The 24,682-nt window shown below is 55.1% G+C and overlaps 6 protein-coding genes across 6 annotated transcripts; 4 read left to right on the forward strand and 2 right to left on the reverse strand.

Moving 5' to 3' along the window:
- Nucleotides 1-3,269: 3,269 nt before the first annotated feature.
- On the forward strand, nucleotides 3,270-6,159 carry CkaCkLH20_05174 (universal stress protein family; the record flags this gene model as incomplete). The annotated part of the gene is made up of 3 exons (XM_038887893.1): nucleotides 3,270-3,658; nucleotides 5,031-5,418; nucleotides 5,485-6,159. The coding sequence occupies 3 exons, from the start codon at nucleotides 3,270-3,272 to the stop codon at nucleotides 6,157-6,159; spliced, it is 1,452 nt and encodes a 483-aa protein (XP_038746935.1).
- An 843-nt stretch (nucleotides 6,160-7,002) lies between these two features.
- Nucleotides 7,003-8,634, forward strand: CkaCkLH20_05175 (uncharacterized protein; the record flags this gene model as incomplete). The annotated part of the gene is made up of 1 exon (XM_038887894.1): nucleotides 7,003-8,634. One exon carries the CDS (start codon nucleotides 7,003-7,005, stop codon nucleotides 8,632-8,634), a length of 1,632 nt encoding a protein of 543 aa, XP_038746936.1.
- A 194-nt stretch (nucleotides 8,635-8,828) lies between these two features.
- On the reverse strand, nucleotides 8,829-10,357 carry CkaCkLH20_05176 (uncharacterized protein; the record flags this gene model as incomplete). Its single annotated transcript, XM_038887895.1, has 2 exons — nucleotides 8,829-9,865; nucleotides 9,937-10,357. 2 exons carry the CDS (start codon nucleotides 10,355-10,357, stop codon nucleotides 8,829-8,831), a joined length of 1,458 nt encoding a protein of 485 aa, XP_038746937.1.
- A 972-nt stretch (nucleotides 10,358-11,329) lies between these two features.
- On the forward strand, nucleotides 11,330-14,778 carry CkaCkLH20_05177 (uncharacterized protein; the record flags this gene model as incomplete). Its single annotated transcript, XM_038887896.1, has 5 exons — nucleotides 11,330-11,376; nucleotides 11,570-12,114; nucleotides 13,179-13,324; nucleotides 13,397-13,525; nucleotides 13,582-14,778. 5 exons carry the CDS (start codon nucleotides 11,330-11,332, stop codon nucleotides 14,776-14,778), a joined length of 2,064 nt encoding a protein of 687 aa, XP_038746938.1.
- Nucleotides 14,779-14,950: 172 nt separating this feature from the next.
- Nucleotides 14,951-16,596, reverse strand: CkaCkLH20_05178 (uncharacterized protein; the record flags this gene model as incomplete). Its single annotated transcript, XM_038887897.1, has 2 exons — nucleotides 14,951-15,859; nucleotides 15,913-16,596. 2 exons carry the CDS (start codon nucleotides 16,594-16,596, stop codon nucleotides 14,951-14,953), a joined length of 1,593 nt encoding a protein of 530 aa, XP_038746939.1.
- A 1,336-nt stretch (nucleotides 16,597-17,932) lies between these two features.
- Nucleotides 17,933-24,624, forward strand: CkaCkLH20_05179 (allantoate permease; the record flags this gene model as incomplete). Its single annotated transcript, XM_038887898.1, has 7 exons — nucleotides 17,933-18,268; nucleotides 18,343-19,071; nucleotides 19,141-19,434; nucleotides 22,768-22,982; nucleotides 23,039-23,948; nucleotides 24,001-24,433; nucleotides 24,488-24,624. 7 exons carry the CDS (start codon nucleotides 17,933-17,935, stop codon nucleotides 24,622-24,624), a joined length of 3,054 nt encoding a protein of 1,017 aa, XP_038746940.1.
- Nucleotides 24,625-24,682: the final 58 nt, after the last annotated feature.

Consider the following 24,682-nt stretch of genomic DNA (forward strand, 5'->3'; position numbering starts at 1 on the left):
GGGGATCCGCTGGCGGCGATAATCAGCTTGGCGCACCATGCTGCCGCGTGCCGCCGCCCACGTTGGTGGGATTTCTGGGTTTCGGAGGCTTGTGAGACGGGAAATCTGGGAATGTGGTATGATGGTGAGGAGGTTTGGCGTAGATGATGAGCGACAGAGGTGAAGCGTATCGCAGAGGACGACTGACAGCTCAGGTACTTCAGTACCTCGGCGGAGTAAGAGTTGTAAGGTAGGATTCGCCGAAGTGTCTGGTCGAGGTGCAGGCCGGAGCCCTAACGACGTCCGATCGGTATGGTTCACACGTCAGGACATGCGGTAGGTCCTTGACGGAGGAATACTTTGGTGGTGTATCTCATCTCACACCACGCGCGTGCCATGGTGTCATGTCATGTCATTACAGGACATGACAGGGCCGTGACAGCAAAGAGCGGTAGCTCAATACGAACCCAAGGCAACCGGCGGCGGCGTTGGTCGTCCGTCGTTGAGTCGAGTCAGCTTGGGTTCATATCCGTAGAATTGGATTTTTGACTTTGGCGAGAACGAGTAGACAGACGGCAGGCCGTGATCCAGAGGACAGGGATGAGAGAAGGGCGGGTGCTTGGGAACGGGTCCCGAGAAGCTTGAAAAAGAGGCAGATGTGTAATTAGGGCCGTTGGAGGCATCAGAGGCGATGGAGACGACGGGCATGATTGGGCTCGGTACTTGGGGCGGTCTTGGCGAGTTTTGGGTGGTGTTCTCAGGTTATTTTGGGTCGTTGGAGTTGCCTTGGTCTGGTGGGAGCTGCGTCTTAGATGGTGGAGGGATGAGATTTGAGGTTTCTCCGATCGTTGTTTCGTAGAAATGCTGATCTCAAGGAAGAAGAAAAAGAAAAAATCTCTGACTGATGCAATTCACAAAGGCAGTCGCAAAGCAGTTGGTTGTCGTCGGTGTTCCTTCCAGATAGAAGCTGCAACTGGAGAAGATGACACTGGCACTGAGGTGGTGGGCAGCTGGCAGCACCAATACACGTCAGGTGCAGCTGGCGCAGCTGGCGCCCTCGAGTGGTCCTAGCTTCATCCAGCTGCAACTTAATTATCTGCCTTCAGGCTTCAGCTGCCAAACGAAGGTACTTGCTGCTACACCTGTCTTCCACCCAAGAAGAGGTATTCTCATTTCCTCTCTGTCAGGTCTGCTCCTTTCTTCAAATGCGTATCATGTTATTTGAAGAAAGTGCGATTAGCTCCTTGGCAACTTCCTTCACTGCCACGTATTTTATATCTTTTCAACAGGGCCAAAAGTCAAACTCTCACCTCGATTTCGGGCTCTCAGCTCTCATTATTTCTCGTCAGGACTCTCAAGTCGTCCCCCCTGCCTTTCTGCCAGGTTGTACCTCCGTAGTCCGTAGACACCCAGTGCCTGCTTCCCGGGCCCCTCCCCTCCACCTCCTTCCGCCCTCACAGCTCCATCCCTCTCATCAGTCTCGCCCCTTCCCCTTTCAGCACCCTCCACTGTTTGCCTGTGCTGCATGCCGCTTTTCTTCTCTCTGCCCCTCTCCAGCATCCCTCCACCACGCAAACCACCGCAGTACTCTCTCTCTGTATTCGTAGCAATAAACCGAAAAGTGAACGAATACATCTGGGTCGGGGTCTGGGTCTGGCCAGGGCATCTCACCCATAAACCCTTGCGTTGCTGCACCGCTCGCTGCTGGTTGCATTCCGTGCGTCACATTCGAGATGTGCAGTGTGCACCCTTAACTTATTCTTATTCCAAGTCTACAAATGAATACCCTTACCAAGGTTCCCAGCTTCACACATGAAGGCCCCTGTGCTGTGATAGGTAGGGTACTTAGAGGAGAGAACTCCTCCTCCTCCCTTGCATCTTGCTCCTGCTCTTGCTTCCCGTCGCCTTATGCTTTTCTTTTTTCTTCTTAATCATACCCGACGCATGCCCAGACTTTTCCAGCACCGTTCTTGAGCTTCTTCTCTTCTTGATTGTCTTATCCTCTCCCCATTCCGACTCCAAGTACACAAGTATCCCGCGCCAGTCAGTCCTCTCCGCAGCCAAGACCCTGGACTCTGTCTCCGGCGCATTTACATCACGAATTCGTACTCGAACACAAGGTACCCTTCGCAGCATTCCTCCGCCAGCGGTACCTCGATCCATCAACCCCGGCTCACCTCAGCTCTGTCCGGCGCAACATCGCAGCAGCTCCCATCCCAGTCGGCGACCGTCCAGAGTCCAGAGACGTCACCTGCTCACCGACCCGGCCTGCCGCCAGAAACTCAGAACTGCCTCTCCTCTGGTACCTCGACCAGAGCAGTCTCCAGACAGGACCCTACCTCTGAGGTCTCTGAGGTCGCGCTACCACGCCACACCCCGTCTGTTTAGACCGTACCGTCGTCGCCAATATCGACTACAACACCATATTCGGAGCTTTCTGTGCCTTGTGAGGCCCCGCCAGCCTTGGCATAACCGCCTCCCAGTCTCAGACACCCTGAACCGCTTCCATACAAGAAGCAGGCCCTCCTCGACACGGACCATCCCACGATCCCACGCGCTCACGATCCTCAACACCGTCGCCTTTGCTGAATCATCGTCACCGAGTGTCGTTCTCGAAATAACCTTCTTCGACCAGCCTTACTACCCATAAGGTTTCCAGCACGCGTCTAGGAAGCAGCCGACAAAGTTTACCTGAATCAGCATCATCCGTGCCGCCAACCAGCAGCAACCACAACTACCGCCTCAACCCATACCGTCGTACGAAGCACCCGGCCTGGCTACGTCTATCGGCACCTTACCAGGCCACCCAACGAGAGGACGCTTTGACCGTTGCCATACGATTTCACAAGCTTCAGGCTTCCGTCGACAGACGCCTCTTCAGCTTTAGACCGTGTTGTCAGTTCACCATCAACCACCTGCGCAGCCAAAATACCATTGGAGCGTGGTGTTTTCTCTTGAGCCCCAACAACACACCTCGTCTTGCGACGCTAGCCTTCGTTTGTGAGGAAAGCAGCAAACCTGCAGACCCGCAACTTTGCGCCGACGAGGCTGGCCGCAACTTGCTTCGCCCAGTACCCATGCTGACCTGGTTTTTACAGCTGTTGTGAAGCCTTCCGATGAGGCCTTCAGAAAACTGGCGCAGTGTGTTTCTGCTTCCACAAAGCACCAAAAAGAAGAACAAGAAGAGCACCAAAGACAGCCCATCGCCGCCGCCGCTGCCGCAGAAGGCGTCCGTAACAAAACCTCCGCGTACACAGCAACAACAGACTCAGATTCCTCGACGGCACACAATGCCGGAGCCTAGCCCTCACATCACGCTCCCCGTCCAGAGCCCCGACTCCGACGTCTCGCCCAAGACAGCACTGCAGCCCAAAGACAAGGGGAAATCGGATTACTTCTCCATCGAATCGCAAAAGAAAGAGGAGGAAAAGAAGGGCGCAGATGCGGGACAGTTGAGTCGCGCCACGACGCTTTCGAGTCTCGCGAGTCCGTCGCTCGATAGTACGAAAGAGAATTCCTCCGCCGACTCGTCTCGGACGGAATCGTTTGCAGCACGGCATAGAGGGTCGTCGATATCGTCGTTGACGTTCGCACCGGTTCGGAATCCGTCGTTGCCGCAGGGAAACCAGAAGCAGACCGGCAAGGAGCGCATCAGGGCGTCATCACCACCACCGGAAAGGTAAGCGCATTACTCTCCTTCATTGTCAGTCTATCGACTCTTTCCCGGTACATGATTATTCCGGACGTCAATTCGAGAGGCCCAAAGTTGGGGCACCCGAATGGATTTATACCCTACCGCACGAGATTTTCCGGCAAACTCGGATGCACCAGCTGCAGTGTGGCTCGGGAAGGGGTCTAGCTCGCGTGCTTATGTGCTTCACCTGCCTTGTCTGTTCACATACACCTCACCCCGTCTCGCGGTTTCCAGTCGTTTGAAAACGTGGAGGGAGCCCCCAATGATATGCGACTTTTCAGCGACTACCTCTGCAGTGCGATTCGCCCAGGGCCTCCCAAACGAAAAACGATGAATGAGGATGAGACGGGAGGGGAGCTAGCAACCTGAGCCGGATGCCGCCGATTACCCGTATCCACTTGACGATCTCCCACAGCAGACGGAGCTGCTGCCGGGTTGCGCCTGATGCGGGGAGACTGCCACAACCACTGCGTCGCCGCTTGATTGCTCCAGGTCCTGCGCAACACGCGGGATGCGAGCAACCTGGAAGTCCCTGATTCTGCGACTCAGAGGGTGGGTGGGCTGTCAACCTTGGTAATGGCGGCGTCATTCGATACCTAGCGACATACCCTTTTCTTCAGCGAACAAGCATCAACCGAGTTGCGTTTGTCGTTGCCAGGCACAAGTCAACAACAAGTCGCCATTGTATCGGACGACAAACAAAACAACTCCGGACGAGGGCATTATTTACCCAAACACCAACCACGCATTCGAATTCTCCTTCGAACGCATCAGCTTCCAGCACGTTGCATGCTTCCATCATCATCACACGACACAGCGCAACCCGGTCAGACACAGAATCCGCTATAATTCGCCAGGGGCGTCAATTGTCTACCCCACTGGACCACCCCGCTGCATGCACCTGTGCTGTGCCTGTGCCTCTTCGTTTACCGTTCCAAGCCCAACCTGGAAAACCACATAGGATCCAACAAGATGGCACCCGTAGCGTTCGCCCACAGCCACCCTTAGCCTGAAGACTGGACCTGGACCGCACCTTGAGGCCTGGAGAAGCGGGGGTTTCCTGCCGCTGATGAAAGAAAGACGCTCTGCTGGCCGCTGCCCGCTGTCGCAATTCCACCCCACCAACCTTCCGTTTTCCTGTCTTTGGGCTGCCTCATGCGCCATCTTACCAAACCCATCTACCTCACTTCCTTTTGACCACCCCTGGCCAGTTGCCTCGTCTATCTGCACTCTCCTCAACTCTTTTGCTTCTTCCACACGTATTCCTGTGTTTTGACCCATCTGTTTACGGGCTCTGGCTTTGAAGCAGACATCATTACTTAATGGCAACGCTAACTGAACCCCCCGCGGCCGACAGGTTCCAGACACATGTGGCCTTCGACAACCTACCGATTGGCGAGGCGACTAAGAACAACACGCCTTCGCTGACGTTGAACGTCAAGCATAAGGGCTACCAGGCACAGAGGAGATCGCGCACATTTATGGTCGGCGTCGACGAGCACGCCTATTCCGATTATGCGTTGCAATGGCTGCTCGACGAGCTTGTCGATGATGGCGACGAGATAGTGTGCGTGCGCGTCATCGAAAAGGAAGTGCGCACCAACGATAAGGCGGCGGTTAAGGCATATCGAGATGAAGCCGAGAGTGTCATGAACTCCATTCTCAAGCGCAATGGCGCCAACCGCGCCATCAGCGTTGTGCTGGAGTACGCCAGCGGCAAGCTGCACTCGACCTTTCAAAAACTGGTAAGTGACCTGGGCGCTTTTCGGATACCGAGTAGCAGCGGAGAACTGACGCCTGTCGCAACGCAGATCCAAATGTACCAACCCGCCATGCTCATCGTGGGCACCCGCGGCCGATCACTCGGCGGCCTGCAAGGCCTCGTCAACACCCGCAACTCGTTCTCCAAATACTGTTTGCAGTACTCGCCGGTCCCGGTGGTCGTCGTGCGCCCTACCGAGAAGCGAGAGAAGAAGAAGAATAAGAGAAAGAACGACTCTGAACGGCAGACATACGTCAGGATGCTGTCCGCAACTGGGGGCAAACACGAGGCCGACAGCGAGCGCAGCAGTATGTACGAGGTGGAAGTCAGAAACACCGCGGATGAGGAGGCGCATCAAGTGGCCAAGGCGCTGGGACTGCCGGCTGCCTTCGACCCCACGATCAAGCCTGTGGATCTGAACTCGTTCTTGCAGCCGAGAGGCTACAGCTTGTCTCAGACCACATCTGTGGCGTCTGGCAAGGCGCCTCCCAGTACGGCCGGCGATAGCGACGATGATGACGACGATGACGAGGACGAATTTGAGGTCATCCCTGGAGATCAGCTCATCAACACAAACCAGAAGGAGAAGCTCCATAAGATGGAGGTGGGCGAGGCTGCCGCCCTGTTGCAGCAGAACCGAAAGGACAGTCTGGATTCCTCCGGCAATGTGGATGATGAGGAAGATGACGAGTCGAAAGAGTCACGAACCAGCAGCGCGAGCTGAAGTTTCGTGGGGTAAACATGAAAGGCAGACTTAGGCACTTTGGAGCTGAAGAGGCCCAAAAGCCGGAGTAATACATCATACTTGGGACGGCGTTTTGGTTGCCATCGTGGGCAAGAAGATATCATTGCTAGGAGGATGTTTGTAGGGCCACGGGCATGCACCCGAGTTGACCCAGTTTCCCAGCATCAGGTAGTTGTACTCTCAGCCATGAGGCCCACGGGTTGATACCCAATAAAAGACGGAAATGCATTACGGATCTTAGTCTCATGATGTTCTAATGCGTGTGACATTGAAGTCATATTCACAAATACGCGAGATACAGTTTTCCTCTAAGTGAGTGAGTCTTTCCGAACAGACCATTGGCCCCTCGTCACTGCGTAAGAGTTCAATCTTCCAGCGAAAGTCAAATGGAATCATGTGAAACAGTGACATCCAGCGGGGCAGAGATGTGGCTCGATTCAGACTTGCACCCGCATGTGGCTGAAGCTCCAACTGAGGCCAGGTCAGCAGTGGCTGGAGCGCACTCCGACACGGCGTGACGAGTCCCTCCCATCCCCGTCCCGTCTGCGCATCAGCTCCCGTCGCAGCTGCTGCGTTTGTCCGAACAGATCGACCACGTAAGGTACCAAAACGATGTCGATCCCAGCCTTGCGAATCCCGCGTTGACGCTCCCTACAACACAAACAAAGAAGTCCTTTCTCTACGCGGCGCGAGACCTAGGATGCGGCCATCGTCAATCGATTGTCTTGCTCAAAACCACATGCGAACCACCGCCGCCAAAAGACACCTGACCCCTGCGAATCGAACGAAAGACGACCACAGACGTCGCCCCGCCTGCCCCAGATGCCCTGGTTCAAGGGCTCCTCTTGCGACGAAGACGCCTGCGCAGCCGTCGACCCCAACGCGCCCTCCACGCTCGGCCTCCTGCTCGCCCTCTCGCCCTTCATCATCACCTTCGCCGTCGCCGCCGCCGTCGCGGACCGGAACATCTTCCCCAAGCTCGCCCGGGTCCACGATGCGCACGACGGCGAGGAGCACTACCTGCCGTCGCACGCCCCGCCGAGCCTGAGGCAGGCGCACGCCGAGCACGGCCAGAAGAGCCCGCGGCGGAGGGTCGCGGCCGCCGTCTTCTGCGTCACGGTCGCGCTGGCGACGGTCCTGGGGGAGCTGATACTCTGCGAGGTCTCGGACGTCGTGGGCGCCAGGGCGAGGGAGGCCGCGCTGCGGTTCACCGTCCCGACGCTGCTCGTGCTGCTCGTCGGCGTCATCCCGTTCCTGGAGATACAGAGCGTCGTCTCGGGCACGTTCGGCTGGAGGTTCCAGCGCAACAGCAAGGGCAGGATACCGCGGTTCGCGTGGGGCGTGCAGATGTGCGCCTTCGCCGGGTGGCTGTTTGCGTTTTGGAGCCTGGGGGGCATGGTCGGGCTCGACAAGACGAAGACCGCCGGCGGAGGCGTGCTGAGGGCCTGTCTGGAGCGGATCGGCGTCATTGGGATATCGCTGATGGCCATGCTGAGCGGTTTCGCCGCCGTCTCGACCCCGTGGCACACCCTCGGCGCCGTCTCTGAGAGGAGGAAACGCCCCGTCACGGAGACGGACATCGCGAGGAAGCAGGCCGGCTTGGACGCCACGAACGAGATGCTGCTCACCAAGAGGCACCGTCTGCAGGCGCTGGAGAGGAAGGCGAGCGAGGCGCAGGCCGCGGCGTCGTCGAGCTCGGGGGGCTTCATGGGCAAGATGCTCGGTGCGGTCAGGGGCATGGGAGGCGACGAGGCGGAGATGAAGGCCCTGAGGCTGGAGATCGCGGGGCTGGAGACGATGGAGGCCAACCTCGAGGCGAGCGTGGGCATGATGAGGAACCGGCGCGACGCCGACGCCAGGGCCGCCACGACGCTGGGCAAGGTCCTCGCCGTGCCGCACTACGTCTTCAGCCTGTACTGCCTCTACCGCATCCTGGCCACCACCCTCGCGACGCTCAGGAGGGCGTACTACCCCGCGGCCAGCTTCAGCTCCTCGGACCCGATCAACAGGTTCCTGGGCCTCCTGGCGCGGCACTGGGACCCGAAGCTCGACCAGATCGCCTGGGCGCGCCAGATCAGCTTCCTGCTGTCGGGCGTCATCCTCGCCGCCAGCGCCAACAGCGTCCTGCAGACCTTCCACCTCTTCTCCAAGTGGATGCCGGGCCTGCTGTACCAGGCGCAGGCGAACCTCGCGCTGGTGATCGGGCAGGTCGCCGCCGTCTACGTCATCAGCGCCGCGCTGCTGCTGCGGAGCAACCTGCCGAGGGAGATGGGCAGCGCGGTGGGCGACGCGCTCGAGGGCGCGCTGGAGCCGCGGTTCGTGGACTGGTGGTTCGAGGGGTGGTTCCTGGGCAGCTGCGCCGTCACGGGCGTCGGCGTGTGGATCTCGAGGAAGATCGGGAGGGACGAGTGGGACGATTTCGGGGCCGAGGAGATGGGGCCGAAGAGGATGTAGAACACATGGTGCATTTGCTGAGAGCCGGTAGACACGTTTCTGATACGGACGCATTTGCGAATAATGGGAGTTGGGCGTGTATTATTAGCGACTAGGGATATCACGGGACCTTGTAAAGTATCGATGAAGATTACTACGATTCTATTTCTCACACAATATTCACACACACACACTCACACCGTCACAAACAGACATCACATCCACCAACTCAACAACCCCATCCCTCTCCCTCTCCCTGTCCCCTCCTCCTCCTCCTTCCCCATATCCCTCCTCCAAGCCCTCTTCACCTCCTCCAACATGCCCTCCCTCGTAAACACATCCACCGCCACCCCGGCCAGCGCCGTGCCCACCTTGAGCGCGATCTCATACGCCTCCCTCGTCCCCGCCGCCTCCGCGAACTCGGGGTTATGCGGCCCCTGCCCGCCCTTCCCCGCCGGGATCGCGAACCCGGAACTCAGGCTCGGCATCGCGTAGCTGATGTCCCCCTGGTCCGTGCTCGCCATCGTCCGGCCCCGGATCTCGTCCACGTCCTCGTCGACGGGGATCTTTCCACCACCGTCCCGGCCCGAGAGGACGTTCCAGTACGAGGTATAGCTCCGTCCCAGGACGCGGTTGGGGACGTGATTCTTATACGCCCCCGTCTGCGTGATTTCGAGCTCCGCACCAGTCGCCTCCGCCCCCGCGCGGAAACACGCCTCGACTTTCTTCCTCAGCTCGGCCAGCCTCGGCTGCGTCTCCGACCTGATCACGAAATCCCCCGCCGCGTACGCGTGGATGATATTCGGCCTGGCCCCGCCGTGCGTGATATTCCCCTGAATCACGTCCCCCGGCATGGTCTGCTGCCGCAGCACGGCGAGCGCGTTGTACGCCACCACAAGCGCGTCGAGGGCGTTGATGCCCAGCCACGGGTTCGCGGCGGCGTGGGCCTCGCGGCCGCGGTAGGCGGCGGTGAAGGAGGCGTAGGCGGAGGTGCGCATGAGGGAGGTGTCGGCGACGATGCCCGGGTGGGAGATGAGGTTGAGGTCGACGGCGTGGTCGGCGTAGGCGCCGGCCTCGAGGAGGCGGATCTTGCCGCCGCCGCCTTCTTCGGCGGGGGTGCCGTAGAGGACGAGTTTGCCGCCCGGGAGGGAGGGGTGGGCGGAGAGGTGGAGGGATGTGGCGAGGGCGGCGGCGACGGAGGCGGTTGCGATTAGGTTGTGGCCGCATGCGTGGCCTATTCCGGGGAGGCAGTCTGGGAGGGTGTTAGTTTTTGAAGTATTGGAAGGATTGGCTTTGTGAGAGGGAAAGTGAAGATTTACTCACCCATCTCGGCGTTAAACGACACGACGGGCCCCTTGCGCCCCGTGTCGTAGACGGCGACCCAGGCCGTCTCCATGCCGTAGGCGGAGGGCGTGACGGACCAGCCGGGGCGGGAGCGCATGAAGGAGGTGAGGGCGTCGTGGGCGATGTGTTCGTGGTAGCCGAGTTCCGGGTTGTCGTGGATCTTCTTGTTGACGGGCCAGAGGTCCTCTGCGAAGGAGGAGACTAGGCGGGAGATTTCGTCGATGGTGGTTGATGATGATGGTGGTGAGTTGTTGGGGGATTGTGTTTGGATTTGGGATGGGGTGGTGTTGGCGCAGTCTGTGTGGGAGATGAGGACGAAGTCATCGTCCTCGTCGTCGGAGAAGGAAGGGTGGTTCATTTTGAGATGGGCGCGGTTTCGATGGGAGTCTGAGGGGGCCATGGTTGGGTTGATGCGTATGATGTGAAATGCAGATGAAGTTGTGAGTGAATGAGTGAGTGAGTGCGTGAATGAGGTTGTGTCGCGACGTGGATGAGAAGGTTGGTGGGACTCGCGATACGGGTTGCCGAGCGGAGGGGCTCCGACGCCGGCCGTTATCTGCCCGGGGTGCCGGGGTTGCGGCTTGCGATTCCAGTTGCCTTTTCGGGTTAGCCTCCTCGCTGTTTTTGAAAGTGATGAATCGGACCATTTGGCGTTCGATTGTTGTGCATCTGTCCTCGTATGAGATAATTCGCGAAGTAGTTTACAAGTTTTGGCACCGACAGGATTGATGTCTCTCACTGAAGATGACAATAAGCAACCTTCTTATCTCGTATGACAAGATCGATGTGTGGTGAACGCTCATCAAGCCACTCAGCTCCGGCAACCCGGCTCGGTTCCTTCTTTAGTCGCATTCGGGAATAGGGTGTAAATTTCTCATCAAGTAACAAAATGCACCGAGGCCATGACATGAGCCGCGTCTGCCGATTTTGTTCTACGGATTTGCTACCTTACTCTGGGTACGTCTGCCGTCTTGGAAATCCTCGTGTCCCGGCAATGTCATGCGGCTGAGGGAGTTTGGATCCGCTTCTAATGCGCTTCTCTCCCAATGATTGGGAGACAATGTATGTCCCAATGAGGAAAGTATAGGTACCCGCGTAGATTTTGAAAAAGAACCAACCGAGACATCGCGGGGGACCGGTGCTTGGCGGGCTTTTTTGTTATTAAAATGACGACGAGGAGTCGTTATTTCGGGAGTTTTGTTGAAGAAAGTCTACAGATCTGGACTTGTACAGCTTTTTGGTTGTTCTTTTCTCCTTTAATTTTCTTAACAAAAAACACGAAATTACACTTGTCAGTAGTCCCCAAGTGTCTCCCGTTCTACTACCAGGAAGGATGCAGATCTTGGGGACGGTACTGCGGAACCTGGCGCGGATGGAGACGAAGCCGTATCCTCTGGACCTCGTACAAGGCCTCGATAAGTAAGTTCGCCTTCTTTCGAGTTGTCTGGCTTACCACTGCTTTCTTAACTCCGCATCATCGCTTCTCACGAGTCACCACAAGTCATAGTCATGTGAAGAAAAGGGCAATCCGTCGACAACCTACCTGATGCTGCCAAGACCTTGACCTGCGTTTACGAAAGAGCCGCAACATCCCCCACTGACAACAGCCCAGGTACTTCGACAGCCCGGAATACTCCGACGTCACGATCCGGTGCCGCGCGCGCGACTTCTACGCCCACCGCGTCGTCCTCGCCAGCCAGTCCGCCTACTTCGCCGACGCCTTCCCGGACGACGACGGCGACGTCGACCCGGCCGCCCTGCTGCTCTCCGACTCCAGCACGGTCCTGGGCAACGCGGGCGCCGCCTCCGTCGTCGCCGCGCAGCAGCAGCGGCGGCAGGTCCTGGACCTGCACGACGAGGACCCGCGCGTCGTGGAGGGCGTGCTGTGTTTCATGTACCACGCCGACTACCGGGACTCGTCGTCGTCGTCACCGGAGGACGCCGCCGTCGTCTTCAACCTCCGCATGTGCGCCGCGGCGGACCGGTTCGCGGTGTCGTGTCTGAAGAGGTGTGCGGTGGAGAAGCTGCGGGCCGCGGCCGAGCGGTTCTGGGACGCGGAGGGGTTCGTGAGGGGGCTGGAGGAGGCGTATGAGGTGGGTTCCGGGGTTGATGGCGAGACGAGAGGGGTTCTGGTTGCTGTTGCGGCGGCGCATGCTGGTGAGCTTGTTGGCGTGAGAGGGGTTCGGGAGTTGTTGGATCGCAGTGTGTTGTTTAGCGCCGAGTTTGCGGAGGCTTCTGTGAAGAGGGAGGGGAGGGATAGTGTCGAGACGGGGTGTTTGGGTTGTGGGATGGCCGGGGATCGGTGTAGATGTGCGAGTCTTTGGACGAGCTAGTGAAGTTCTGTTCATCTCAAATGAATCACCATTCAAAAGTAGTGATGAATCGGGCGTGTAGCAGGTCTTGCCCCCTCCGACCTTGAGAGTGAGGCCATTCAAGCAAGCACGCCACCACGCACGCCATGAAGCTTATCAGGACAGAGTTTTATTCTTTCAGAATATTGAATGTTAAATGTGTACTCGTTGGGTATGGCGAGATATCTATGACTAGATTATAAGGGTGGCTGCATTGTATTGCGCGGCGTATTGCATTTGTTCATTTGTCGGGCGTGTAGCGATGCAGTCTGGAAACCGTGTCAAGGATGCTTCTTAGGGCATCTTGTCGGAAATCGCGCCATACCTAGCCACATTCATTATTTAAATATCTCGAAATGTTCCCTTAACTTCCAGGTTTTCAGTAAACGACGATATTTTGAACGAGGTAAGAAATGAAAGCGGAGCACCGGATTGCGCAGCGGCGTTTTGCGCGGCGGCGTAAAACTACCCATGTGAAATATTGGGTCCATGATGGCTGGACCTATCACAAACTTCACAAACGATTGAAGAATGTTAGGCTTCAAAACCTCACTCTAACTTACTCATGTTCCATGTGCTACTCATAATGGTTGGAGAGGGGCACATCGCCAGATTGCTTTTTGCTGTTGAAAATATGTATCGTTCGCGCGTGGAAACACGTACTTGTAAGTGGATTTGCGAATCGCAGCATTCCACCTGGAGTGAGGGGTGGCTCCGAGTAAATGCTTTGGATCACCCTCCCCGCTTCCATTGCGACGATGTTTCCTCCGATATCGTGTATATATATAATGCCCTCTCATCCGTGATGCGATATTTCTTCCCCTACCCGGCCAATATCCTTGATTTTGAATCGACCGCACTCCCACTTAGATGGTCTTTGCGTCAAGGGCGCCATCATGGCCAGTATCAGAAAACGGCCTGAACCTCCCGTTCTGAGTCGAGATGGTTTCCAGATCATCGGCGACACGATTACAGTGCAAGGCGATGAACGAATGTCGTGCTTGAAACTGAAGAAGGTACTAAGAGTGCCCAGATGATAGTTCAACACAACGAGACAAGGAGGCATATCTCTGACGCCAAATTCGTAGGCTCTCACCCACGACCAAACGAAAGGCTTCTACGTCGCTCAGCTCCGGCATTACGGCATAAGCTTTCCGCCATCCGCCAGCAAGGCCCGCGTCAAGAACACCTTGATAGAAGCGGTGCGCGAAGGAAAGGTGAGCCTCCGTTATCTGGCAACCGCTCGTGCGCTCACTCACCTCGTACCATCAAGTGCGACAAGGTTCCAGACGCCGTCCTTCGGGTGCAAGATGTCCTGCGCCGCGAGTACGAGGCCTTGAGCAAGCAATGGAAGATCGATTGCAAGGCATGGGAGAAGGCCCGGGACAAAACGAAACGAGAAGACGAAGCGTTCCTCAACTGCAAGACGCCCGGAGAGAAGGCGAATTACGACCTCGGGAGATTCATGGAGCTCTACTTCCTCACCAACGGCAAGCCCGACGAGGAAAAGACGCCTGGCCCCATAGCGCTCTACGACTTGAAGGACGCCAAGAAGGTCGAAGGCCTGGCTAAGCGCGTCCCGGGCCTGCAGACTGTGACGTGCCCCGGGCGCGACGAGAAACGGGTGACGTGCATCGGGTGGGACAAGTTTCTGCTGTCGAATCTCAACTACGACATTGTCAAGGACGCCTACGAGCACGAGAAGCAAAAGATTGACGATCCCTGCGGAGCGGCCATGCGGGAGCACAGAGAGTACGTCGCGGAGAAACGGGAACACGAGTCGTTGACGGACCAAAAGAAGCCTGGGACCTCTTTTGACGTCGAGAGATGCAAAGGATCTTACTTCGTTCAGTGCAAGGCGGTGATGAACGGCTATGACGTTTCACCGAAACACGTCCTGACGATGGATGTCAAGATCGGCAAGGACGGTTTGCTGCTGGCCGCCTACGATTTCGGCATGATCGAAGGAACCATGCTTCTGAGCGCATCCGAGGAGAAGCTGGACTCTTTGGTACAGATGGATTGCGACGAAGACTCAGAGCGGCGCAACGATGATGAGGAAGACGACTATGGCGCGGACGATCCGGGGGACGACGGGTGGAAACCGGGCCAGAAGACCCTGAAGAACACGGCAGCCTCACGGAAGCGACCGGCAAGCGCTTCTTCAGGCAAGGGAGTGACAAAGAAAAAGAAACGAATGCTGCCGTCGCTCTCTCGCCGAGTGTATTTCCGACTCCGGGGTCGGGAAACTGGGGAGGGTGACATCCATGATACGCCGGAGCCAGGGCACCTAGACTTTCTGGACAGCGATTGCTCACAGTTCATGGGACTGGCGTATGAGTTTCCCTACATTGGAAAGAATGTCGAGTTCAAGGGTTATAAAGTGTCGGATTCGCCGCGCAAGAAGCATGAACCGTGGAGCAACTTTTCGTCTCAGGCATGGGGGTATGCAAAAGCTGCCAGATGGTGATGGACTGAGTGGCTGGATTTTCCATGCAATTTGCTTCAGTGCTGAAATGTAGTTTCTTTACCCTGAATGGCCCCCTTGGCTCAGGCAAGAGAAGACGAATGAAGTAGAAAGTTGAAATGCGTCCTGAAAGCTGAGTTCGTGTGCCCGAGGGAGACCTTGCATTATTTCATACTCAAACGGGATAGCCTAACGGTCGCAAGACAGCATAGATCTCTTCCACTGTCGCCGGAGAAGTCTTAGGCTCCTCTGAACCACCAGCAGCCGGATCTCCATCACGGGACTCCTCCGGAGGCATCTGCCAATATTGCAACCTATCGTCTTCTCCATCATCTACTGCGAAGACATCCCCGCCGAGCCGTCTCGCGAAGCGGTTGATGCCATTGATCGACGGAATCGGTATCGGAGACGACAACACCCGCTCCCCAGACTTGTCCCACCAAAGAGGCACGCATTCTTTCCGCACGGGAACATGGACCGTCCCACCCCTGCGCCTTTCGTATCCGACTGCTCGGGGCAAAGAGTCGCCGACGAACATCTCCTCCAGGAGCTGCCAGATCCGACGGCGATTGTGCAACCCGGCGGGAACGTTAGCGAGATCCGTATGGTAACCGGTGCAGACCGTGTTGTACGTCCTCTTCTCGCTGAGAACACGTGAGGGTACGATAGGACGCGTGCCCCCGGGGAACTCTGGCCGGACTCCGTAGTCGACTCCGCGGGTGAGCTGGCGGACCAGTAGCTCCCAGTCCCACTCGAACCCGGCGCCGCCGGGGCACAGCTCGGCGTCCTTGGCGTCGATCGCGTCGACGTCGATGTCCCATAGCCAGGGCAGAAATCCGCGAGAGCCTGCCTTGAGCTGGTCTTTCCATATGCTCTGAGAAGCCAGGTGCGTTGAGGCGCGTGGGAGTTCTTTGCATCCCATCTCGTAGAAAATGGCGTTCACGATCTCTCTCGGTAGCTTGTCGATGTTTGCGGCTATCTTCCTAGACTCGCCCGTGAGAGCTGTGCGTTGTCGACAGGGTTGGAGGTTTTTGAGGAGACACGTCGTCAGGTCGTCAATTTCCAGAGGATTTTGTGCAAGCGCCTGTGGCTCATGAGTCCTAAGTCCTGAGGGGATATTACGAAGTCGGGACTTACATGGAACAGGTTTTCTCTCGCGGTTGGATGAGGACCGGACCAGTCCATGCCGTGATACTTCTCGGTATTCCACCGCCGATGTGGCAGGTAGAATCCGTGGCTCACGAGCATGTAGTTCACTTCCGGATACCCATTACCCCACAACAAGTTGCACTTGGCCGAGATCCCATCCCTCCAGCGAAGGGCCAGGAAGAGTCCCCGCATGCTCTTGATGTGTGCGATCCGAGAGGACGCGGCCACCCTTCTGGCCATCTCCAGGCATGCCGCGTGGACGGGGATGTAAACCCGCTCGTCATCGGTTTCGCGCTCTCTGTAGTTCAAGTTGACACTAAAGCCTTCAGGCGTCACCCGCTCCAAGGAACCGTCGATGTAGTAGTTGGCCTCGTGCACCTCGATGTCGGAGGCTTGGCATCTGGGTCGAATAGTGTCCGGGATCTGTCGATGGTCCGGTGGCGTGATGAGTTGTGGCATGTTTTGGTACGTGAAATCGGGAAGAAGCTGGCCGAATTCGTCGTCTGGGTCGCAAAGCAGGAGGACGTTACTACACCACTCTATTTCCACGTTGACCTCGTCCCCTATGTCGCCAGGAAGCGAAAAATACCAATGCTCGCTGTGCTGGCATTTCAAACCGCAGATTTGGCAGGGGTAATTTGTGTCATCTTCCTCTCGAGGCGGTCTGCGCATGGTTACGGTTATCAGGTAACGATTTCGACGCAACTAGGTTCATGAAGTAGGGCAGTAGGAAAGAGCCTTCAAAGAAAGACAAGGGGAAATTCAAACGGCTAGCGCTTTACCACTCCTGAGTCTGTCACGTGTGTATAGTGGAAGCAAGGAACACGGAAACATGAGAAGTAAAGGAGAACGACCGCGAGAATTGGAGGCAACAGTACCACACCTAAATAACATTCCATTTGAAGTAGTATGAGTCATAGAATAGCAAGACAGGCTTGGTTAAGTGATCTGCAGTTGGTGCCTAAAGTGAACGAGAGGCACAGCTGGATAAATTGCGCAGTCCAGTGCTTGGGGAGAATGAGGGGTTATTCGTAACTGAGATATACGTATCATCAGGGTGAAACTAATCAACCTGTGGTATCAGGCAAGGTGAAAAAGAATAATGCACTCCTACACTAGAACTAATATATTCCATGTCGTAAATTCGTTGCCATTCCTTATTCTTTATTCTTTTCAAACCCGGAGAAAGAGGTAAAAATGATCCCAGCTTGGGTCTGGGGCTTCGACAACATTTCATTGTAAGCCTTCGACTGTCTTTATCATCTATTGACCCAAGTCGAACATTTAGGCCCACCAAATCCTCTTCCACGACCTAGGGAAGTAGTAAGTTGACTGTCTGATGAATCCACGCAATCTCAGATGAGTCTTCGAATCATATCACAACCGTCCAACCGAGAACTTCGTTCTCTCGCAATATGTTGTTATGCTGGGTCCTTGGGCTCCAATGTTTGGTCCGTTTGTGTTGAAGTTGCTGCAACGTAGAAGTCGAGGATAAATGCATCGAGTATGGCTATATCCTCCAATGAGCGAACAGGTATGGGTTGCAACACACATGAAGTTATTGTAGCATGCACTCTCGCTAAGCGAGTCAGAGCTGACTTTCCATAGACGCGATCATCGACATGTGACATGTACAATGAACCAGACCAGCTACTAGTTGCTGCTTGGCGATGACATGCGATTGGCTCGTTAAGCCAGATGCCGATGCTGCAAGATAGAATGACTGCGGACAGTCAGATATTTCCTTGTCACCATGCGCGACAATCAAGCGACACCCCATTATCGCTTATCTGGACACATTGATTTTAAAAGCCAGGTTATGCTCTTCCAACATGCAGTCCTCATCTCTTTGTAAATTGTGCTCTTCAGATTCTTCCACTTCTATCAGAACTTCATCCATCTCATTTCATCGAGATCCAATACTTGCGCCATGTCCTTTCTCTTCGTGGGAGAGAAAACTCCCATGATCAACTCATATGGCTACAAATTCCGTCAAACGCCGCTCCATATGTCACCGGAGCAGCTCGATCCGTTGAAGCACAAATTCGACGAAGTCGGTTCTGAAGCGCTTGCGGCCTTGGATGCCAAGTTTCCTCCTCCACCACCCCGTGCCGGGTGGTATGCCAAAGGGAAGCAAGAAGACCCCCAGCCCGATCGAGATACTTACGCTTTGCTTCGCGACAACAACGACAAGGACACGAGAATGCAGGATCTGTGGAATGAGATCAACACCGTTCCCGAATGGGTTGATTGGGATCAGATCCGACGCGGTCAAGACGTCTTCTACCGCTATGCACCCGCTGCTGTTGCTGGTTTCGCTTTCCAGGGTCTGCTTGCAACCACTGTGAGTATTCTCTCTTACTGTAACCGTGTAGATGGTATATGACCCATTTCTGACCAACCTGTAATTCTGTACAGGGAGCATCGTATCGGCCGGCTGAGACTTTGGTTCGCACGGGAGGGCATTCCGCCAAAGTTGCAAAGAACCGCCTCTTCGAGACCTTCCAGCTCATTCTCCAGGTTACTAAATCCCTCGATGACATAAAACCTGGAGGTGAGGGCTTCGCATCGGCTGTGCGAGTGCGGCTTTTACACGCCTCCGTCCGCAACCGCATTCTCAAGCTGAACGCTCAGCGACCGGGATATTTCGACGTCGCCAAGTACGGCGTCCCCATCAACGAGCTTGACTCAATGCAGTCCGTCTCCGCCTTCTCAACGAACCTCGTCTGGCTCGCCCTGCCTCGTCAAGGCATTTATGTCCGGCACCAGGAGGCTCTTGACTACCTCGCGCTGTGGCGATGGGTTGGGTACGTTCTCGGAACACCGCATTGGGTTCTGGAGACACCCGAGAAAGCTCTCGCGTCCATGGAGTCGCTTTTGAAGGAGTGCCTTGCTCCCAGTAAGAACTCGAGAGTCTTGGCTCACAACTTGGTCGTGGCACTCGACGGCGTTGCTCCTATCCACGAGCCGAAGGAGTTCTTTGAGGCCGGAACCCGTTACATCAACGGTGATCAGATGTGCGACGATATAGGACTCGGCAAGCCGGGACTGTACTGGGATGCAGTTGTCAGAGGCCAGTGTTGGGCTCTCATGGTAATTACGTATCTGTCAAGATCCATACCCGCTTGGGACAGATGGCAAATCAAGGTAAGCTGTACTCTTGAATACAGGGCCACTATCATCACCAAGACTTGACATTGACTCACGGTTTTGCAGACATTTCGCAACCTCTTTTGGGAGTACATTGTCGAAAACAAGGACAGTCTGAACGGCAGTTACAAGTACGAGTTCAAATATGTACCACACCACGGTGCCCAGACAGGGACCGAAACTCGGGACAGCCCAAAGCCCAAGATGGGTATTGCGCCATTGGAAATCTTCGGACTTGTGGGATTCTCTGCAGCCATGGTGGTATCTACCGTTGTTTTAACTTTCATGGCGAAATTGGTCGTCTCTTACTTACCCAGCAGCACGGTTATGGCTCAAGTTGTCACGACTGGGAACTTCTCTGTATGAAATATTTCAAGTTCAACGCAATCGGACAACCACAGTTTTGGGAGCATGAGTGGAGAGCTTTGCGTTGTTTCCTTCATGATTTTCAATGTATTTTATTCAGTATAATGGAGTCGAGCGCCAAAACTAAGTTGCTAGGAGGTAGAGTCATCAACGGCTCAGTGTGAAAGGGACCTATCGGCGTCCGTGTTGTGGGCAAGTTACATCGAACAGTCCCCTCGTCCGCATAATGAGGATTGCTGAAAGACGTATGCGTCAGACACTTCATCTCAGCTATACCTTTCGAACTAGCATAGACAGTTTATGAAATGTCCTTCCCGGTGAAGGGAGACCAGTCATACCCCTGTCCGCTCGGTGAAGGCTGCGGTGACACCGGCGGTGAATGATGCAACCCCCGCGTGATGTCTCGGCACGCACGCTTGGCGCCTCCCTGCATCGACTCACCTTCTCTCCGATAATCAAGCTTGCTTCAGACTCAAAGGCTCAGCTAGCTGCCCATACACTGCCCATACAACGAATCTCTAATGACAGGACGCGGCAGCGTGAGTTAAAGACTGAGGAGCCATGGACACCGATTCCACGGGAGGCCAAGACGAACCCCGCTCGCGGAAGCGAGCAGCTGCCTCTCAAGGCAAGTCGGGACTGGCTGCAGAGAAGAAGCGGTCTCAGAACCGGATCTCTCAGCAATGCGCGCGAGAGAGGCAGTCTGCATACATTCGGCAGATGGAGTCCCTGGTGGCAGACCTGAAGACGCCTGATGAGGGTACCACAGAACAGTCGAAATATGACGAACTAGCCAATGCTCATATGAAGCTTGCGGAGGAGAAGAAAGAAGTGGAGGACGCGCTATTTCGCCTCCGACAAAAGCTCCTGAGTGTGGGAAACCTTGCGACTTCAGCAGCCGGTGAGTCCTCCTTTGATGCCTCATCCACGTCGCCTGAGAGATCACCTATCGCTGATGTCATAACGATTGATGGGAAGACGACCCAATATTTGAAAGGCTTAGCAACCCTATTTCTCTACACCAGACTACGTCGCCAAAACGGGACGGGAAAGTGCCTCTGCAGTCGAAGCACGGAAATAGCGTAAGCGGGCCGAGCCGCAATCCCGGGGCTCCGGACGACAGATCCGCAGAGTTCCGTATGACTTCACTGCCAGCTCAAGATCATCTAAGCTCCAGTAGCATGACACAGCCGCCGGGAGACATCTGTAGCATCTTACCGTCTCCATCCGCCTTTTTACCAACAGATTTGGAAATCTCGACTGACCCCATGGGCCCCGCGTCATATTGGGTCTCTCCTTGGACTTCGCCAAACCTACGATTTCCCTTTGGGCTTTTTGATGCCAATGCCGCGCCGTCTTCAGTGCCATTTCCTTTTGATATGGCCTACCTGTCCCATCCACAACCGCCAGACACCGAGTCTATGACGGTGATCACGAACTCGAGCTTATTCGCCGACCAAGTGAAGCTCGCGGCAAGTCACGTTTTATATCGGCTTACCAGCGCATCGAATTCGTCATATCAGGGGGCTGGGTCACAGTTTACTCAAGACGGTGTTGCTGCAAAGCTCGCCTCGGTCGCTGTCGAGGTCATAGGAGCTTTAGCTGGCCTTGGGCCGTACATCTACGGCACCGTATGTTTATGGTTCTCTCTTATCCGTCTTCTGCGCCATATTACACGTCTGCTCACTTTCGCACTTTAGAACTTCTCAGACTATATGGAATCTGTTCTGCGCTGGCGGCTTTCGAACTCCGTAGAAGACCGGCTCCGAATTCCCATCCCGTTCCGACCAACTCCGTTACAAGCAGCAACGCCTCACCACCCCGTTGTGATTGACTTCATCAACTGGCCATCGATACGCGATCAAATGATTCTGTATTCCTCGAAGCTCGATCTAGACGCCATGAGCAGGGACATAGTCCTAAACACCGTCGTAGAGTTACCTCGGAAACGAGTCTCCGTTAACATACACGACCTGTTCTTCAACTACATTCTCCCTCACAAGGGCAGTACAAGGAACGACAGCACTAACTCTATGTTGCATAACCGTGAGTGGGTGTACCTGAAAGTTCCAGCAACTAGCGGTCATGAAGTCCCATTGTCCACCTTCTCACTTACGCAAGAAGCTTTGGCATCTGAGATGAGCCATAGAATGAGGTTGGATGACCCAAACGAGTCGCCACTGCTGAACTCCTCGAACAATGAAGTTGTATCTGGTGCCTTCACCACATCAAATAGAGAAGCTCGTTATCAACCCGAAACGGTCGTGTCGAACGCATTAGCCGCCTTTGGGATTGACGAGCCATGTAACTGGAGACTCAGCAAAGACTTCGCTAGGAAATACCCTCATATCGACTGCTCGCTGGGTTTGTCAAACGTTTACGATTCCATTTGCTCATGGTCAAAACTTGCTAACTATGAGTAGATGTTTCTCGATACGACATGGTTCCATCCTCATCACTGTCCCTGGAGGATGTTATGGGAGAATAATTACTCTAGTATCGTGCGCCATGGTGTACTTCAAAACCTAGTAGCAGCAGTATCCAGATAGTTTAGGTCAGAAGCCGTTACATTCAGGGATTTGAAAATGATAAACAAGTTCCTTCCATGCATCATGAGGGTGAAATCACAAGACGTACTGCAACTTTTCAGAACACCAGCAAACAAGCACGTAGTCTACACGGCGTTAAAAGTCGAAGTCACTTAAAGCAGCCACGGTTCATGCATGGATGGCGATTCCCCGCTCGAGATATCTACCCGACATGTGGATCCATTAGCTTCTTTTGACTCGATCCCCGGGCCCAGCCACCCAGCTCTCCGGTTACGCTGACAGTCATCCTCAGTTTTCCGAGGGCACATAGAGACGAACTGTTGTGTTTCTCGACCTGAATTACTCCTGTAGGCATTGGTGGGGGCTTTCATTCCCAACCATTGGACCTGTTGGTCTCATGCCATCATTCGTGTTGCAGTATCACGGAGCTCGCTTGGAGCACGCATATCACCCAGCATTGTCTCTGGTTTGACAGTTCCGAAGGGACTGACAAACGCGAATTGTTTATCCAATCCCAGGTGCTGGATCTGCCGCCGGCATAGGTTTGGTGGGGGGACAGAGACAGAGAAATGACCTGAGATAAGACCATCGAAAAAAGCCAATTGCCGATAGTCGGATACCCCCCGACATCCGTTCTCCACTACCCTTGCACTTAGCAACTGTCGCAGTTGATAAAGGCTCAAAATTTGCCAAAATCTGTCGCCAATTCTCACGTTTCTTCGTTTGTCTTGCTACAATCGATCAGCAGAAGCTCGAAACTGTTGACACAGCCATACAGTTGGACATGGCGGCTACTGAAGCGCAGACCTCCGATCCGGAGAAGCGGGTCAGCCCCGACATCAACCCCGCCACCGGCCCCTCCCCCGGAGACGATGATCCGATCTCTAAGCACCACATCACCGATGAGACTGGCGACCTCGCCGCTTCGGCCCTCAACTCCGCTCCGCTTTCAGAAGCTGAGTCCAGAGCGGTTCTTCGGAAGATAGACTACAGGTGACGAAACCATCCAAAATCACTGCATAGACAACCAAATACTCAAGCTGCACCAGAATCCTTCCGTTCTTATGCATTACTTACGCCCTGCAATTCATCGACAAGACTTCGCTAGGGTACAGCTCTGTCTGGGGCATCATTCCGGACAACAAGCTCGTGGGGCAGCAGTACAGTTGGGCGAGCAGCATCTTCTACTTTGGTTACCTCGCCGCAGAATACCCCGGTCTCGCCGTCTTGCAACGCTTTCCCGTCGCCAAGTTTCTGGGCGTGAACATCATCTTCTGGGGAATGATTCTCATGACCACGGCAGCTTGCAGCTCCTTCGCTGGCCTGGCGAGTGTCCGTTTCCTGTTGGGTGCGACGGAAGCGACCATCAGCCCGGGATTCGTTGCCGTTACGGGCATGTGGTGGTCCCGTCAGGAACAAGCCGGCCGTTCGGCGCTCTGGGTCTCATTCCTAGGCGTCGGAAGCTTCATTGGCACGCTACTCGCATTTGGTATCGGACATATCACCGGGTCGTTGTCACCATGGAAGTACATCTTCCTCATCCTTGGTGCGATGACGGTGGTCTGGGGAATCATCTTCACGATCTTTGTGCCCGATGGACCCGCCAAGGTCAAATGGCTGACAGAGAAGGAGAAGGTCATTGCTGTACAGCGTGTTGCGGAGAACAAGACGGGTACTGGCCGAAGCCGGACTTTCGTCAAGGCCCAGGTTATCGAGGCCGCCAAGGACCCGGCAGTCATTCTGCTTGGTTTGATCTCATTTGTTAATGCCATTGCCTCTGGTGGTCTGGCGTTCGGTTCATTGATCATCCAAGGTTTCGGATTCAATGCCTTGCAGACTACACTCATGAACCTCCCACTTTCCACTGTTCAAGTTGTTGCTCAGCTTGGGGCTGGCTTCTTGACCAGCAAGATCTCGAACTCGAGGCTGCACATCGGCACAATAGCTATGATTCCTCCGGTATGTTCAATAAAAAGTAAAGTGAAAAGATGACTGACAAGTTCCCAAACAGATCGTAGGCACATGCCTGATCAACCAACTAGAGCTGGATAACAAATGGGGTCGGTTGGTCGGTGTCTGGCTGCTGGGTGCCTACCCCGTCGGCTTCATGGTCATTTTGGGTCTCCTGTCGACCAACATCGCCGGTAGCACCAAGCGATCTGTCGCCTCGGGCTGGGTGTTTGTCTGCTACTGCATCGGCCAGATTGCCGGCCCCCAATTCTTCAAGAGCACCGAGGCGCCCGCCTACCACAACGGCATCGTAGCTATGCTGTGCGGATTCATCCTGAACCTCGTCATGAATCAGGTGCTTAGGTTTATCTACGTCCGCGAGAATAAGAAGCGGGATCAGTTGCTTGAAGGCAAGTCTGAGGAAGAGATTGCTGAGATGCAGCGTGAAGGAGAGGTTCTTGGATTCGAAGACGTGACGGACAAGGAAAATGTGAGTATCCGGCCAACAACCTTGGAAACCACAGTGAATACTAACGCATGTTTAACAGCTAATGTTCAGATACGTCCTTTGATGCTTCAGTGCATTCGTCATAGCACAGTTCCTATGTGGATTCGACTCATCAAACTCAAATGCATAGGTCTACAAGTGCTCTTGAAGTTGAGAACAATGTATAATTCAGCTTAATTGATAATGTCTGCTGGCTAGCAAGACGAATTTGTACATGAAGTTTACCGAGTTTACC

Source organism: Colletotrichum karsti (genome assembly GCF_011947395.1).
Source record: "Colletotrichum karsti strain CkLH20 chromosome Unknown Scaffold14, whole genome shotgun sequence".
Taxonomy (NCBI): Eukaryota; Fungi; Ascomycota; class Sordariomycetes; order Glomerellales; family Glomerellaceae; genus Colletotrichum; species Colletotrichum karsti.